General features: G+C 40.2%; 1 protein-coding gene across 1 annotated transcript in view; it reads left to right on the top strand.

Moving 5' to 3' along the window:
* LOC129674328 (ankyrin repeat domain-containing protein 26-like) overlaps nucleotides 1-18,027 on the top strand; it is a 68,240-nt gene that overhangs the window by 40,512 nt on the left and 9,701 nt on the right. Inside the window, exons 22-29 of the mRNA XM_055604272.1 lie at nucleotides 2,572-2,755; nucleotides 3,591-3,728; nucleotides 5,245-6,201; nucleotides 7,177-7,329; nucleotides 10,906-10,976; nucleotides 11,299-11,392; nucleotides 13,306-13,418; nucleotides 16,493-16,622. Coding sequence (XP_055460247.1) covers nucleotides 2,572-2,755; nucleotides 3,591-3,728; nucleotides 5,245-6,201; nucleotides 7,177-7,329; nucleotides 10,906-10,976; nucleotides 11,299-11,392; nucleotides 13,306-13,418; nucleotides 16,493-16,622 — 1,840 coding nt within the window. The remainder of the gene's footprint in view (nucleotides 1-2,571; nucleotides 2,756-3,590; nucleotides 3,729-5,244; nucleotides 6,202-7,176; nucleotides 7,330-10,905; nucleotides 10,977-11,298; nucleotides 11,393-13,305; nucleotides 13,419-16,492; nucleotides 16,623-18,027) is intronic.

Below are 18,027 nucleotides of genomic sequence, written 5' to 3'. Positions count from 1 at the left end.
GTGAACACATGAGCTCATCACGGCAACCTCATGATCTCTTTGTAGTATTTACGTAGAAATCACAGAAAGAAGGAATGAGAATTAATATGTCATTAAGTATCATTAAGATTGTGTTTATCTGTAGATAACTTAATTAATTCTGTCAGTCTGTGAGCATCGAGAGTCTTTCTACCTTCTAGCATCTTCAGTATCTTAAACTTTTCACTGTGGACATCTTTCACCTTTAGATTACTTTTATTCCAACAATTTCTCGCTCAGGAAGTTTGTTGCTGGTATATGGACAGTCTGCTGGCTTTTAAATGATGATTTTTATATATAGCTACTTTGTTCTAAGTGTGTATCAGGAATAAAGGTTGTCTTGTTGAGTTTCTCCTTTGGCTACCCCAGATCCTGCTGCCACACAGGACCAACACCAAACACAATGACATTCAGATCTTGGCCTCCTTCTCCCATGACTACTCCAGATCCCTGGACCCTGCTACACAAATTTCTAGTAGGGGCCTTCCCTCCTCTCACAGCCACCCTAAGGCCCCACCACCTTCCCAGGTACTCCCAGCCCCTCCTGCCACACAAGGCTCCAGCATTGGCTTACTCTCCTTTTCCCTCAGCCACTCCAAACACTCAGCCTTCCCAGAATGCTCTCCACATATGTTTCCAGGAAGGACCTTTCTTCCTCATTTCTGATATCCACACCCCACTGCCACCCCAGGACCTATGTCACATACATTGCCGTTAAGGGTACTTTTTTCCTTTTATCATCCCTTGACCCACCTCAAACTCCTGTCCCCTCCAGGGCTCCCTCCATACATGCTCTCTCCCTTAGCCCCCCTAGCCCTGCTGAATTCCAAGGGCCTGTGCCTTACTCAGTTGCCAGTAAGGCCTGCTCTCCCCTCGGGAGCATCCTGATGCCTCCTCTCAGGACTCCAGTCACCCATGTTGCAGAGTCCTAATTTGCTTTGCAGTTTTCACCCTCTCCTTACTTTTTCACCCTAAACCCACTGTTCTGAGGCGCCTACCACTTGCCTTGCAGGACTTTATCCCTTATTTGGTAGACTGATTCCTAACCTTCCATCCCCTAGAATCTTGCTGAAGGTCTCTTGTACCTTACATAACTCTGTCATTGTGATGTGTGCTAATTACCCCACAAGACAAGAGGCCTCAGCCCCGCCTACTGAAATCAAACCACTGTACATCACGACCCTCCTAGAGCCTCCACCAGCTTCCCCAGTACAAGGCCACATCTCTGCTCCTCCAGCTGTCATAACCCTGCTGTCGAAGTCAGCACCTCCCTAGAGCACTCACCCAGTGGTCAAGAGCCCACAACCACATGGGCCTTCAAGACCCAGTTCTCCCAGTCTCAGGATCCACTACAGAACGCCCGCATGCTCCCAGATCAGAAGACACATACTCCTTATTTTCTACTCCCTAAGTGTCAGGTCCAGATTTGTGTTGAGGTTCTTGATCCATTTGGAATTGAGTTTTCTGTAGGGTGAGAGAGAAGGATCTATTTTTTTCTGCATGTAGGTATCAAATTTGACCGTTTGTTGACAACGGTGTTAATTCTTCATTGTGTATTTTGACATCTCTATAAAAAGTCTGGTAGCTGTAAGAGTATGGGCTTGTGTAGTAGTTGCTGTTTCGGTCTCCTTGCTTGTGGTGGATCTGTTTACACTTTCAAATCTCTTTCTTTTGACTTTGGTATGTCATTACCTTATAAAATTCATTCTTTTTTTTTTAATTTTCCAATTGATGGAATAAATATGTTTGAAAGTATATGTTTATAACCCTCTGGATTCCATTGGTGTCTGTTTTAAAATATCCATTTTTGGCTTTTAGTTTTATTACTTTGGATATTTGTTGTTGTTGTTGTTGGCTTGGCTAAGGCTTTGGTGTGTATGTAGTACATGGAACATTGGAAGGTGCTATCATAAACTGCAAGTACTTTAGGGAGGCCGGAAATGTTTCATAAAGAGAAAATTCTACACCTGGTGCATGATGTAAACTTTGTAACTGACACCTTTTAAACAATGCTAACTTTAAATTATCTATTTTGATTAGAGAGTAAATACAACTGTGTAAAAAGATAATTTCCCTTTTTAAAAAGGGAAAATGTACTTAATGTTATTAGTATGGGCGTTTTGTACACATGTGCACAGTGCCTGCAGAGGCCAGAGCGGGGCGTCAGATCCCCTAGAACTGTTGCTGTAGCCAGGTGTAAGCCACCCTGCTGATGTTGGGAACTGAACTGGGGTCCTGGAAGTGAGCTAGCCGCTGATCCATTGCTCTATCCCTATAAAGGATAATTTTCAACTTGTAACTTTACTGAAGGAGTCCAAAATTCCTTTTCAGTGATACTTACCAGACTTCTAGAAACTTGCTAATTAAAATTTTTATTCATCCTTATTTTCACCGAGAGCATTTGGGCTTTAGAAGAGATTAAAGTGAAAAATTAAACTCATGAGTCATTAAAAGGAGACATGATTTAACAACAGAGAAATTGTATTAGGACAGTACGTCACCATCTTGAGGTCCAGATCACGTGAATTTCAAAATAAACATATTTAACTTCAGATTTGCACTGAAACAAGAGGAAGAGAAGAGGAGAAGTGCAGATCAGCTTTCTGAAAAAACGACGGAGCAGCTTAGAAGAAAAGACGAGCAGTATCAGAATGAGGTTGAAGCGAGGCAGCAGCTTGAAGTCTCTCTCAGAACACTGGATATGGAGCTGAAGACAGTAAGAAATCACCTGAACCAGGTACAGTAATCTCTGGTAAACGTTTCTTCCGCCTATTTTTATTTGTTGAACTTTTAATGACACTTTAGTTACATATGTACATTTATGAACACATGTATCATGTATATATCTCCATGTGCCACTTAATGAAGACATTATTATGCAAATGTCATGAGCATGTCAGGCATCAGCATCATTAGTTGATGCAATTGTATATGGCTGCCAGAATATATACAATCCATTGTTGACTGATGGCCCCTGTGCCAAGAATAAATTTCAGCATAGGTAGCTGAAATTATTTATTGTGGCTCTTGGAAACAGCTGGGTACTACATATATCTTTTCTGAGTGAAGTAGTCGATTAATCTGGAAAATAATACTTAATCTGGAAGAGTTTGGCTCTCTTAAAAGTACCGCCGGGTGCGGTGGTACACTTCTGTAATCCCAGCACTCAGAAGCAAAGGCAGTCGGATCTCTGTGAGTTTGAGATCAGACTGATCTTCAAAGCAAGTCCAGACAAGTAGGGTTGGGCCGCACAGAGAAACACTGTGTTTCTCTGTAAAATGTACAGAAACACTGTACATTTTAAAAAAATGTACAGGTTAGCTGACTTTGAAACTGTTAACAAACTGTCATTTACAATACTCTTTTCACCTGTAAGAAGTGTTTTTGCTTTTTAAGCAATTTAACTATAATATGCAGTACAAATTTGAGTGTTTTATATGGGATAGAGTTCCTCATGTTTTCATCAACTGTTTCTAGTTTTTTAATGTTCTAGTCTTAAATAAGCTTTTAGATACCCTGTCCACAATGGGCACAAAAGTAAAAGACTGAAAACTTCATGACTGTATCTTTAGGTTTTAGAGGAGCGAAATGAGACGCAAATGCAGCTTTCCCGAGAACAGAATGCCAGAATGTTGCAAGATGGGATTCTTGCAAACCACCTTTGTAAACAAAAGGAGATAGAAATGGCACAGAAGAAAATGACTTCTGAGGTATTTTCTTTAGTTTTAAAAGATGTATTTATTTGTTTACATGCTTTCAGAACCAGCCTTATTCATCTTAGAAAATATAGAGGATTTTTGGACCCTGTGTGTGTATACATAATATACATCTTTCTGGAGAAGGTGGCAGAAGCTTACTCCTACTGTCTAAAGTAGCGTAAAGGAGTAAGTGCTTTGGTGAAGGCAGACTAGCCGCAGGGGAAGGGGACCTGGGAATTCTGAAGCTTTATTTTTATAAAATTGTGTTTGTTTCTCAGTTTCTCTCTTTCTCACCCAGACAGTTGAGACTATTATATTATTTGTTAGACAAGCTTTACAGCACAATCTTGAGCAGTTTGTTCTTTACCCTCTTTGTTAGTTTGACTCCTCTTTGCCCAAAACACTGATATACTTGATTTTTAGGGCTTTCCCTGCTCCAGCTGTTCCTTCTAAATGTCTCCTGAACCTCTGCCCTTGGCTCAATCTCTACTGCTCTCTCTTAACTCCTCATCCCCTAGAGGGCAGGAAGTCCAGCCCTATTCTCTCTCCTGTTCAGGGATTGGCTGTAAGCCAGTTGGGCATATCGAGGGACAGTTGGGGAAGAGTGTTCACACAACACTGAGACAGGAGATTCTCTGAACAAGGATTGCAGTCAGACATGGGGTACAGAAATCAGCCTTTGAAGTACGCGATAACCTTATGCTACATGTTACATTTTTAATCTCTTCTTTTCAGAATAGTGACTAGTTTACTCATTAGTGCAAACATACTTATTTGTATAATGCTTACTTTAACATTTATCAAGAAATGTAGTTCCTATGACATATGACAGATTAAAAAAAGTGTTAGAAAAACTTCCTGGAAAAAAAGAATTAAAAGAACATTGGGGAATTTCTTTTGTACAAATGAACAAACTAAGGCTCATATTATGGATTGGATATTTACATTACATATTAAAGTATAAGCCTATTTTTGTGTGTGTGTGTGTGTGGCAAGGCTCTGTGTTCATGTCTGGGTCACGTGCATGCATGCATATAGAGGTTGATGACAGGTGTCTCTTTGGTCACTCCACACTTCATGTATTGATGCAGAGACTCTCTGAACCCACTTGGCTAGTCCACCTAGCTGCCTTGCTGCAGGTGGGCTGCCGCATGCCCCAGCACTTACATGGGTGCTGGGGACTATGCTTTAGTCCTCACTTGCACTACGCCATCTCCTGATGTAAAAGGTGAGCATATTTAGTAATCTTGGACTTTGTGCCTTAAGCCTATTATAAGTCAGAGAAAGGCTATTCCAGTGCTGTTTCTTAAAAAGTAATTCCCTCTTAAGTTCATAAAGTCATGGTCTTCAATTGCATTTATGAACTTTGAGGAATTTATAAATCTGTAAGCTCAGAAATGAGATTTTTTTCAGTTGCTTATATGTATTTCAGCTCTTGGATTGTAGAATTGTACATGCTGTTCTTGCATCCCATAAGAAATTGTGACATTTCATAGAGTGCTAGCTAAATGTCTCTTTCCTTACTTAGGTTTCTGTTAGTCATGAAAAAGAAAAAGACCTATTGCATAAAAATCAGAGATTGCAGGATGAAATTGCCATGTTAAGCCTGGAAATGGACACAATAAAAAACCATAGCCAGGAAAAAGAAAAGAAGTATCTTGAGGATCTTAAGACTGCAAATGAAAAGAATGATAAGCTCCAAAGCATGATAAAGCTGAATGAAGAAACATTTACAAAAACAATATTCCAATATAATGCACAGCTTAATAATCTTAAAACTGAGAATACAATGCTGACTTCTAAGCTGGAGAATGAAAAACAAAATAAAGAAAGATTGGAAACAGACATTGAGTCATTCCGATCTAGACTGGCTTCTGCTATGCACGATCATGCTGAAATTCAGACATCAAAAAGAGACTTAGAAATTGCTTTCCAGAGAGCAAGAGACGAGTGGTTTCGACTGAAAGACAAGATGAATTTTGATATGTCTAACCTCAGAGATAACAATGAGATTCTCTCTCAGCAACTTTCTAAAACTGAAAGAAAATTGAATAGCGTAGAAATTGAATTTCATCACACAAAAGATGCGCTCAGAGAAAAGACTTTGGTTTTGAAGCGTGTACAAAGAGACCTCAGCGACACACAGTGCCAGATGAAGGAAGTGGAGCACATGTATCAAGATGAGCAAGGGAAGGTGAACAAGTACATGGGCAAGCAAGAGTCCATAGAGGAGAGGCTGGCCCAGCTCCAGAGTGAAAACATGCTGCTTCGGCAGCAGTTAGACGACGCTTCCCACAAAGCTGAGAACAAAGACAAGACGATAGTCAACATCCAAGACCAGTTCCATGATACACTAAACAAGTTCCAAGCTGAGAGTCGGAAGCAGAGTCTGAGGCTAGAAGACAGAAATAAGGAGCTAATCAGTGAGTGCAGCCAATTAAAAGAAAGAGTGTGTCAGTACGAAAATGAGAAAGCAGAAAGAGAAGTAAGTAGCAGAAAGGAGACATACAGTCTAAACTTTTGCTTATTTTTATCTTGCATTTATGGGTGTGTACCTGTGTGTATGTGTATGCACGTGCCCTGTGCATGCCTAGTACTTACAGAGGCCAGGTGAGGATATCAGATCCCTTGGAGTGGGAGTTACAGATGGTCATGAACCTCCCTGTGGGCACTAGGAATTGAACCCAAGTTTGATTCCTTGGACATGAGTCAGTGCGCTTAACCATTGAGCTATCTCTCCAACCCTAAGAAAGATAAATATTACCAAAACATTCCAAAGGGAAATTCAAAATACTGTTCTTTAGTACTAAGTGTTAAATCTAGCTGATTATGAAACTGTATTGGTTCTGCCCAAAGCTGGGAAGAATCCTTTGGTGCTTGACCAAAGGCTGAAAACGGAAGGCCGGGCACAGAAACATAAGGACCTCATGGTCATACATATAATACAGAATCTTAAAAAGCTGGATTCTTTAAAGCCCTGAAGTACAAAAGTAGCTCCTAGAGCTGGGGGTGAGAAGGAGGGAGGAGTGACAGGAGGAGGTCAGTTGGTGGGTGCTCAGTTACACTTAAGAGCAGGAAATGGGGAGCTGCTGAACAATAGTGTCCTGCATACTTCAAACATCTAGAAGAAAGGGTTTCACTAAGAAGAAATGGTGAATGTTTGACGCCATAACTGACTTGATTTAAGACCTAGATAATGTGCACATATACTGGAACATGTGGTGCCTTGCTAATATGTACACTTTTATGTTTTTACGTACAGGTTGGAAGATGACATTTTAGAATGTGAATAAATTAAGATATATAACGAGGTTTCACAGTGTAGAATTTATGCCCACCAGCCTCACTGACACACACGACTTGATGCAGTGATATTCTTCAGAGCGTGTGGAAGAGTTAAATGGCTTTAATACACGTTGTAATATGTTTTATAAAATCAGTAATGGATATATCTTCCCAGGTAGTTCTAAGGCAACTTCAGCAGGAGCTGGCTGACACCCTAAAAAAGCAGGCAATGTCCGAGGCGTCGCTGGAGGTTTCCTCCCGTTACCGCAGCAATCTAGAAGACGAGGCACAAGAATTAAAGACGAGATTAGGTCAGCTCAGAAGTCAGGTATGTATGAATTTAATGTCCGCGACTCATCTATAGCTTCTTAAATAATACAGTTTTAAGATAGTTTCAGTAGAAAGCTCTCTTTTATACTTTATTGCAATTTGCTGTTACCTTTATAGTGAACTTATTACTTAAACTACATTTTTATTCTACCATTTTATCCTTTGACTTAAAAAAAATGCATTCTTGTGAGAGAACAGGCCGGGCATGCTGCCTCATCCCAGTGGAGGTCTAAGGACAACTTGTGGGGTCTTTTCTCTCCTTCCATCGTGCAACCTCTAGCGATCTAGCTTCTATCATCAGGTTTGGCCACAGGTGCCTTCCGACCCCAAGAGCCATCTCACTGGCTTCACTTTTTTCTTATAATTTCATATGTCTTTCTCTAAAATATTTATCCTTGGTCAAATTGAGAGCTATGTATCATTCCTCACAAGTATTTTTATTGCAATTGAAGCAAAGTAGGTTAAACCAGAGATGATGTTTGTGGAAAGTTTCAGAAAATCGGCTTACTTCTTACCCTCAGTTTTGTGAGTAGATACAGCATCTTTGAAACTTATTTAATGAATTTCAGAGTAACTTGTACAGAAATTCCATATGTTGCTCAAAAATACAGATGTTATCCAGGTGTGGTAGCACACTGTGATGTCAGCTTCTTGGGAGATTGAGGCAAGAATTTGAGGCCAGCCTGAAAAACTTTTAAAAGGGCCTAAGAGTACGCTCTGCAGTTTTTGCCTTGAATGTGTAAGCCCTTATGCTCAGTCTCTTGTTCCAGGAACAAACAAAAAGCAAATGCTTTAGAGTAATTTAAAACCTGTCTCCAAAGCTAGGCAGCTAGGCATTACTATCATTTAGAAATATAAGTGTATGGAAATTTAGATTATCTTTAGTATTCCTATCTAAAACAGAATGAGAAACAGTATCTAGATTCTGCCATCCGTGTGTGTGTGTGTGTGTGTGTATTTTAGAACCTCTATAGGTCTAGAACCTCCGAGTAGTCTAGAAGTAACTGCATGAAGCAGGTTGTCCTCCAGTTTGCAGCCATCTCCTTCCCTCCTCCTTTCAAGTGCTGGGTTTAGCAGGTCCCAGTTCACCTGGCTTGCAAAATGTAACAATGCTCTTGAGCTATAATGAACATAATGCAGAGCTCACCATTCAGAGTAAAATATCAGCATCGCAGCGTATTCACAGACTTGCATAGTCACCATCACAGTCAAGTCAGAGCATTGTCATCATTGTGAATAAACCATGAGTCTCAAAGTTGTCACCCCCTAGTCCTCCTACCTTCCCCAGACCTAACAATCTATCTTATGTCTATATGTAATTTCTTTTTCCTGAGCATCTTATATCATACAATACTTACTCCTTGTGAAGGGCTCTGTTCTCTCAGCATGCTGTTGTCAGTCTCTATTATCTGCCTGTTGCTGGAATATGCTGTTGCTTTACTCCCTCCATCAGTTGGCAGGTGTTAGGTCACTTTACTCCTTGGCTGTTACTAATGCTGCTGTGGAGGAATTGGCCATTTACTATGCTGCCATTTCCCTGCAGTGAGGTTGTATGGCCTTAGTTAAGCTGGCCACTGTACCACCAGGACGTCTTCACTCATGCAGCCTCTTTTTTTAAGGCGTGGTCTAATGTATTCTAGGATGGCTTCAACCTGTGACATAGTGAGGGTGACTTTGAACTTCTGACCCTCGTGCTTCTACCTCCTAAAGGCTAGTTGGAGACAAATGTTAGCACACCTGGTTTATGTATTGCTGAGGCTCAGACCTGGGATTTCATGGATACCAGACAAGCGCTTTTCCAACTCAGTTATATACATAGCCCCTATACTAAGGCTCTTGTTCTAAATGTATTTTAAGGAATTGCATGAGAAATGGAAAGCACATAATCTAAAAGAGGAGAAATGGTCACTTCTTTTTCTCACTATGCGTAAAAAAAAAAAAAAGAAACTGCATTTATCTTCTTTCATTATGTACTCAGAGTTGGAACCTCTAAGTCTATAAGGTTGGCCAACTACAAAGCTCTGTCTACAGCTTTTCTGATATTCCATACTGCAAAATCTTCATGTACCATTAAAGAACTGTCTAAAGCAACCCAATACACTTTTGGGGAGCCTCACTTTGTCAGTAGAGACCCATATCTTTAGCCTCTGCTTGTCATGCCATTTACCACTCCAGGAAACACTGCGTGCATTACCAAACTCATTCTATGAATCCACAGTCACCTTGATACCTAAACCTCACAAAGACCTAATGAAGAAAGAGTATCTCAGGCCAATTTCTCTGATGAACACTGATGCAAAGTAACTGTTGGGGTAGGGAAAAACTCCTCACTCTCGTCAGTACTCACAGCTAAAAAGATCAGTTCACGACATGAACCCGCTGAGTGTGCTGCTAGGGTTCACATAGGCACATGCTCTCACATTTCTCCGTCTGTCTTCACTCCACTTTTGTTTTAGCACTGTGTGATCCTTGCCAGCTGAGTAGCATGGAGAAAAATGAAGCTAAAAAGTGTTCCACACGGACAAAGCTGCTGGTGGCTAATGAAATTTCTGTCAGTTGCAGGAAGCAGGAGGAATATAGTATGGGCTTCAGTCTCCCTATACATGCAACATTCCTTTGCATAATCGGATACAGTTTGCATAGAGAACCTCTTCTCTAGTTACCATAGCACCCACCTAAAATCTCACTCCCTGCCATGTATGCTTCAAGTACTTTATTTATATTCCCTAATTAATCTTCTCAGTCCGTTTATGTTGGTATGATTGTTTCTATTTTGCAGATGAATAAAGTAAGAGACAGAAAGTTTATTTGCTTAGAACTGTTACAGCTAGCTACTGGTGGAGACAGGCTTCGGACCCAGGCATTCTGGCTCTCACGTGCATATACCTCCACTGAAACTATTTCCTAGGACAACCAGCTATCATTAAAATAGTGTGTTCATCATACCTGGCAGAGCTATGGTAATTTAGCTGTGTAGACACATGACAAACAGATGTGCATAAGGAATTGTAAAATCACAATTGACAAAATGGTGGTTGGAATACAGAAATACAAGTGCTTACTGAAAGAAATTCCCACTAGTCAGTTGTGGTGCATACCTTCAGTGCCAGAACTCGGAAGGTTGATAGGCAGATGAATCTCTGAACTCGAGGCCAGACTAGTCTACAGAGTAAGTTCCACAGCCTGGTCTCAAAAAGAAAAGGAAGATGGAAGGAAGAAGAAAAATTCTCTTTTTTTCTTGGTCGCACCAGTGTTGTCAATTTGGACAGTTGAAGACTTTGCTGCTTTGTTGGCTGAGCTAGCCAGGCAGTAGTAGATTCTGATTTACAAACAGGACTGTTAGTTGCAGAGTAGACAGCAGTAAACATTTCTGTAAAGGGCTAGGTAATAGTTTAGTTTCTGAGAGCGTAAGGTCCCTGTTGGAACAACTCAGTTAAATTTGCTTTCCCTGCAGAGAAGCTCATATAAACATGCAGATCAAGGGTGTCCCCGTGTTCCTGGAAAACCACAGCACAAGAATGAGGTGTGCAGATTTAGAATAGCTTACTAGTAAAGGTTTTATTCTTTCTTCCAGCTGCAAGAAACACAGGCTCAGCACAGAGAGGCTGCACAGCATGCTGAGAGGACGCAGGAGCACCTACAAAAGTACGGTTTAAGCAGCGAGACCCCAGTGTCTGTAAAGCCAATGTGTCGGTTATGATAGCGGTCTCTCGGAAGCCAGGGCGGAATCTCACTGTGTTTCCTGAAGCACATACCTTTGGATAGGAATGCAGTTAGGAGTGTAGCCTGTGTATGAAGAGCTGAATTTGAGTCCTGATCCACAAAGCACAGCTAGAGAACGTATAGTTACCAAGTCATCGGCTCTTCAGACCTTTAAGAATTTGTGTAATGACTTGGTTGATTATCAGGAATTATGTGACATTTTAAAAGTTGCTTTGTAAATATAATTATTAAAATGTAATTCTAGGCTTGAACTTGAAAATTCCGAGTTCAAAATTACAGTAAAAAAGCAATCAGAGAAAATTGAGCAACTTCAGGAAAACCTGTCGAGTGTGAATTTGGTGAGTGGTCCTCTTCCTGGATTCTTTCATGGGAGAGGGAGGGTCTCCCCTACCGTTGTACTGTGGGAACATGGCGGGCAGTCCTCTGCAGTTGTACTACGGGTGGCCAGGTGGTCCTCTGCAGGAACACTGCAGGAACATGGCAGGCAGTCCTCTGTAGTGATACTGTGGGAACACAGTGGCAATGTACAAAGTCTCAGTGTTGTGTTCTTTTCTCACTGCTTGCTCCTCACAGTACAGGAGAAGTTGTAAGTTGTCTGAGTTCATAAAAAGTACTGTGACAGTCTGATACTGTACACGTGGCACATCTTGTTTACAGTTCGCCCGCTGGTGGGCTTGTGAGTTCCCTTTGTCTCTTGGTTAATGTAATGTTCCTAAGGACATTGGGCAGATTTGCCCTTCTAGTGCTTTACAGTAAATTTAAATTTAAAGAAATTTAAGGTATTTGACATAGACCTCTGAAATTTTCTAGTAATCAAAGCCTTTCACTGACTTTTGAGAATGAATTACTTATAATTTTTATTAATCCAGAATGGATAGTAAATCCTGATCCAAGTGATTTCCCCCAGGGAGCTATGTTTTCCACCTTAGAGCAAACGAGAAAAGGTCACAAGATAGGTGCATTGGACACTAAGTCAGAGAGTTGTTCTTCCTGCTGAGGAAGCCCCAAAGCTCACTGTGTGGTCCAGCCCCAAAGCACATTACCAGGCCGTCCAGAACATTTATGGTGATTACTCTTCCCTGTGGGCCCATGTAGCCTTAAGGAGTAGTCTTTTATCTAGGTTTTATATAAACTATTCAATTTTATAAACACACTTTCCTAACATGATAAAGTGTTGCTAAGGAATCTTCTATAAATGAGACTGTAGCAAGATGTCCTGCTATGTAGGAGTCTTAAAGGAGTGTATTAAGAATACAGATTTTCATTTTGTGTTTGGTTTGTTTTGATTTTTGAGCTAGGATCTCACTATATAGCCCTGGCTGTCCTGGAGCTCACTATGTAAACCAGGCTGACCTTGAACTCACAAAGATCCATCTACTCTGCCTCTCGAGTGCTAAAATTAAAGGTGTGTGTACCGCGCCTGGCTTACGCTTTCTTTGATGGAAGAAGAGACGTGCACATGTCGTGTCCTGGGTGTGGAGGTCAGAAGACAACCTACGGGCGGTAGTTGTCTCCTTCCATCATGTGGGTTCCAGGCATCAAACTCAGTTTGTCAGAACAGCAGTCACCTTTACCCACTGGGCCACCTCACTGCCCCTGGGGATTTTATAGCAGAGCCTCAAACCCGTTAAGGGTATTCCAAAGTGATGATAGATTTTCTGTGGCAGTCTAAGAAAATGTTAAGAATTAAGACTATGCAGTATTTGAAAGTCTTTTTTGTGAATTGAAAGTTTAATAAGAAAAAAAAAAAAAAAAGAAAGTTTAATAAGGAGCCAGGCACTGTGGTTTATACCTGTAACCCCAGCATTTGGGAGACTGGTAGTAGAAGATTGCCAAAAGTTTAGGGCCATCTGGTGCCGCACAGTCAGTTCCAAGCTAGCCTGGGGCAACAGTTGATCTCTGAAAAACTAAAGCCAAACAAACAAAGCCTAGGCACCGCCAGGAGAGATCAGGCAGATCCGTCTTGCCACCAAGCCTGGCCTAAGTTGATCCCTGGAACATATGTGGTAAAAAAGAGAGTACTAACTCCCGAAAGGAGTCCTTTAATACAGGGGTGCGTGCATGCAAGAGCACACACACACACATGTACACACACACACACACACACGAATGTCAGTGCACCACACACACACACACACACACACACACACACACACACACACGCACAAAGCACCCGAACAGACACAGAAGAGGAATAATTTCTTAATAAAGTAAAAATAAAAATTATTTTCTTTAAAAATTATCTTCAAAGTCTGAAGAGGATAAGGAAAAACTGAAGAAACTTACTGAGTTGAAAGACTCTCTGGAAAATACTTTGGATCAAGAACAGAAGAAGAACACTGAGTTAGAAAAAGAGCTGACAGAGTAAGTCTCTACTATTTCAGTCTTCTCAGCCGTTCTTAATTTATAGAAATTCATCTCTATCTACATTTTCATAATTAAGTTACTTTAAAATTTACTTCAGAAACTTACAAGACTAAAAGTTTTTGATTGCTAAAATACTGCATTTACTCTTTAAAGTTTTTTAAGACAATGACAATTCCTTTGTCGTATGATGTCATCTGAACTCTTCAACAACTCTGAAGGTGCAAGAGCACCTACAAAAGTACACTTTAAACAGCTGACTCCAGAGTTTGATCGCTTCCTTCCTTTATAGTGCCCTTACCATTTAGACATTTCGATATCTCAAAAACCTATTTGTGGTTTTCTTTAATTATATCATAAATGTTCTTTATATAACATATTTTCTTTCTCTCTCCTCAGTGAAAGTTTTATCGTGGGGATAAACTGTTGTTCCATAAGCATTCCCCATGTGTGCATGAGGTTTACATGATATTGTACTTCTACATTAAAATTTTTAAATACACACACACACACACACACACACACACACACACACACATTGGTATTGGTACTAGACTCTAGAGAGAGGGAGGGTCCCTAACTCCAGTTGGCCAAATGGTGAAAAGAGTAGTGAACAGAGGGCAGGACTTTGTTGAGTAAACTCATCTGCAGTCCAGGTACTGATAAGAGCCTCAGGGTTATTTAGAGAAGGATTGGGGGATGGGAGAGAAATAAGCATGGTCAGAATGGAATCCAGTTTCTCATTTGCTTAGGCCCTTGGAGACTCTTATCAGTGAAGTGAATGTTGTCTAGAGATAGCTCCAACTGTTGTCACAGTATATTTGGAGATAATGCGTACTATTCCTAGAATCCAGGATCACTACAGTGAATCAGAAGTCACGAGGTGAGTCAGAGAAATGGTCAAGTCTGAAAGGGAAGATAGACTCGGGTCCCTCGGGCTTAGAGTAATAACTGGAGATTTCCAGCACCACACCAGGGGCCTGGAACATGAGACTGTAAAAGTTGGCCATTTGATAATCTTGGTTATTTTGTCCCTGAACATCTTTAAAATATCTTAATACTCATATCTTTGTGTCTTTAGACTTAAAGAAGGAAGATTACCAGGTAGCTGTAGGTAAATGACTAACATGTCTTCAGATTTGAACAAGAACGTGATCCACATTTCAGGGTCCTAAAAGGGGTTAAGAATGAAGGCCAAACTTTTCTCTGCTTTGAGTTTCCTATTGGACACCCATTGACCTAAATGAAAAGGCGGGGCTTTCAGTAAAATTAAAGTCTAAATCTCTGCTATGGTATCTGTGGAAGATACCCTGCAGATAGCAAAATCCATAGATTCTCAGGTCCCTGAAATAAAATAGTGTACTATTTGCATTTAACCTCTTCCCAACCTCCAATATACTGTCTTTTCTCTCTAAATTACTCAAAATTCCAAATATACTGTACATGTTAATTAAGTAATTGTTACACTATGTTGTTTAGAGAATAATGGTGAGGAAAAGGATTTGTATGTGTTCAGTGTAAATGCAGTTTTTCCTTCTTTATTATTTTCAATGCAAAGTTAGTTGAATTCTCAGATATGGAACCCACAAGTAGAGAGCTAACTGTGTATATCTCATGCTTACAGACATATACATGTGACGTGGGCATTGTGTTTATGTCACTAGTCTCTCCTTACCCCCTTATTGGGAATAGATTGTCTTCTCTTACAGTGTTTCCTGATTACGGTTTCCCCTCTGTCTACTCTTCCCAGTTCCTTTCCATCTCCCCTCCCACCCGGGTCCACTCCCTTTTTGTCTCTCATTAGAAAAGAGCAGGCTTCCAAGAGACAACAACAAAACACAGCAAAATAAAATTTAATAAAACAAAGGCTATCCCATCCTTGGACAAGAGCTCAAGAGAAGGCACAAGAATCAGAGACCCACTCTTTTACACATTTAAGAGTCCCGTAAAAATACTAAACTGAAAGCTATAATATTTATGCAGAGGACTTGGTACAGGTCCTATGCTTGCTGCTTCCGTCTCTATGTCACCATTTAAAGTGGAATATTTCCTGTGTTCGCAGCCCCATCATGACTGCTTTTCTATTGGTTCCTGAGATTTTGAGTTTTCTCTGTGATTCTAATCAATTTTTTTTTTATTACTATTTGACAGTCTTGTGTGCATCTTTTGTGTGGGAGGATGGGGGAGGGGTGCTAGAGGGGAAACCCAGAGCCTTGCATATGCTACACTAGAATTCTATCACTGAGTGACATGTACACCAGCCCTGTGCTCTGGAGGCAGTTTTACATCTTTTGGATCTTGCAGATGTTTCAATCAAGACTTTCAGATTTCTTCTCTCTTTAAGTCTTCATACACTATTTTTCTTTTTCATTTCCTAAGAAGTTTTGTATTGTTTTCCCTGCCACTCAAACTGCAAAGATTAGTTTCCTTTTTTCTGCTTTGGATAATCTCCGTGATGCTCTTGGGTTTGGGGGCTAAGCATTCACTTTCTGCCACATCCTCAGTGCTAAGTTGTCTGTGCCTGTCTTCTAGAAAAGGGCCAAGAGGTGACAGTACTCAAAGGTCTTCTCCTTATTTATTGATATCCGGGTTACAGCCAATATGCAAGAGTGTTTTTTACATATATATTAAAATGGATACAAATAATTACAGGTATTCTGTACATGGTCACAATCTTAGCTCTCTCTCCCATACATAGCATACATTTTTATTCATATTATTTACCTAAGATTTTAATTGCATTAGAATGCTTTTAAATTTTAGGTATGCAAATGAAAGAGGGTCATAATTTATAAATTTATTGTTTTGTTTGTTTTTTCCAGACAAGGTCTCTCTGTGTAGCCATGGCTGTCCTGGAACATGTTCTGTAGACTAGGCTAGCCTCAAACTCAGAGAGATCTACCTGTCTTTACCTCCAAGTGCTGGGATTAAAAGTGTATGTTACCATGCTCAGAAAATTTATCTCTTTTATATATTAGAACTTAATATCTGTTTAAGTAATTATAGTATATTTAAGTAACTAAATGTACTCTTTAAAGTCTTTATGCTGTGCATTATTTTTTTTTTTTTTGCAGATTTAAGGAACTCTTAAAAATGACCAAAAAAGAATTGAATGAACATGAAAACAGAGAACTTAATCTCCATCAAGATATAAAAAACAGTCAATTTGAAATGGATATCCCAGTTAATATGCTAATAAGAAAGGTACTTTTTAATCAGTTTTGGGGCCAAAACTAACTTAATTTTTTAAGTTACATAAATCTCTGGATACATTGAAGTTTATTGTTTTATAGACTTGATGTCAATGAAAATTGTATTATTTTGTATTAGAAGGTCACACTGTTGATTCTTACATCTTGAACTCAGGCTGCACTCTATCATTATATGGTCCTAAATCATGAGTAACATGTCTTTTTATTTATTAACTACGAGCAGTTTGGGGATGTAGTTAGCGTATCCCGTGTTATAGTCACAGGATGTTGTGATCCCCTCCACTTCAGAATATCTCTGCTACCCTCAAGTAAGGTCCTTTATCTACCATGTGTCTCCTTCTCTGCACAGCCTTACAGATCTGCCAGGTTGGCTTTGTTTCTGCATCTCAGTTCTGGCTTCTTTGACTCAACACTCTGTCCAGGGTCTATCTGTGTTGTAGCAACCATCCATGTATAGTGGCTTCTTGTTGCCGAGTACGTCCTTCCGTATGCTAGAACATACGTTATGTTTAGCTACCACTTGCTGCTTCCACTTTGGTCAGGCATTAGTAACATTGCTATGGACAAGTACAGCTTGCATCCATTTTCGTTTTCCTTGAGCGCTCAGGGACCACAGGATTGTGTGGAAACCGCTAGATGTGAGCAGCTGCCGCTGCCAGTGTACTTCCAAAATGGCTGCACCATGTGCCCAGCACTGTTGGGTTGGCGGTTTCTCCCTAGCCTTTGGAACACTTGTTTTCTATCGGTTTTTTTTCCCCCTTGGGAAAATAAAAGTTTCCAACCTAACGATGTGAAGTGGCACTTGGTCGTGGCTTTCCTTTGCGCTTTCCTAGGAGTAATGGGATGGCATTGAACATGTTTTTTTTTTCATATGACTATTAGTCATACATGTGTCTCCTCTAGAACAATGCCTGTTTGCTTCCCTCATGGATTATCTTTCTGAAGTGTTTCTTGTTGCTGTTTTAAGAAGCTTTTATATATCTTAGATATAAGCACTTACTCGGTATAGGATCTTCAAGTACTTACTGCTATCTTGGCAGCATGCAGTTTTTATTCCTTCATGGTGTCAAACAGAAATGTTGATAAAGTCCATTTAACCTATTTCTTTCCTTTAATATCATGTCTAAAAAACTTACCAGTCACTAGGACTTATACCTATTTTTTGGTAAGAATTTTATAGTTTTATTACATTTAGCTGTTATGCTTTGAGTTACTGTTTTTCAAGGCTCATCGGGTCAGTTCATTTCTCCACCACTCGCCATCATCTGGTTGATGTGAAGGTGGAGACCAGTACTTAAGACTTCATTCCCATGGCGACCAGTTGAAGCTGACCTTTGGAGCTTTATGAGGGGCAGTCAGCTCTGCCACCTCTGTAACTAAAGTAATTAATTCTACTG

This window comes from Psammomys obesus, unplaced genomic scaffold (genome assembly GCF_907164565.1).
Source record: "Psammomys obesus unplaced genomic scaffold, mPsaObe1.curated_primary_1811, whole genome shotgun sequence".
NCBI lineage: Eukaryota > Metazoa > Chordata > Mammalia > Rodentia > Muridae > Psammomys > Psammomys obesus.
This window is presented reverse-complemented; position numbering and strand designations above follow the sequence as displayed.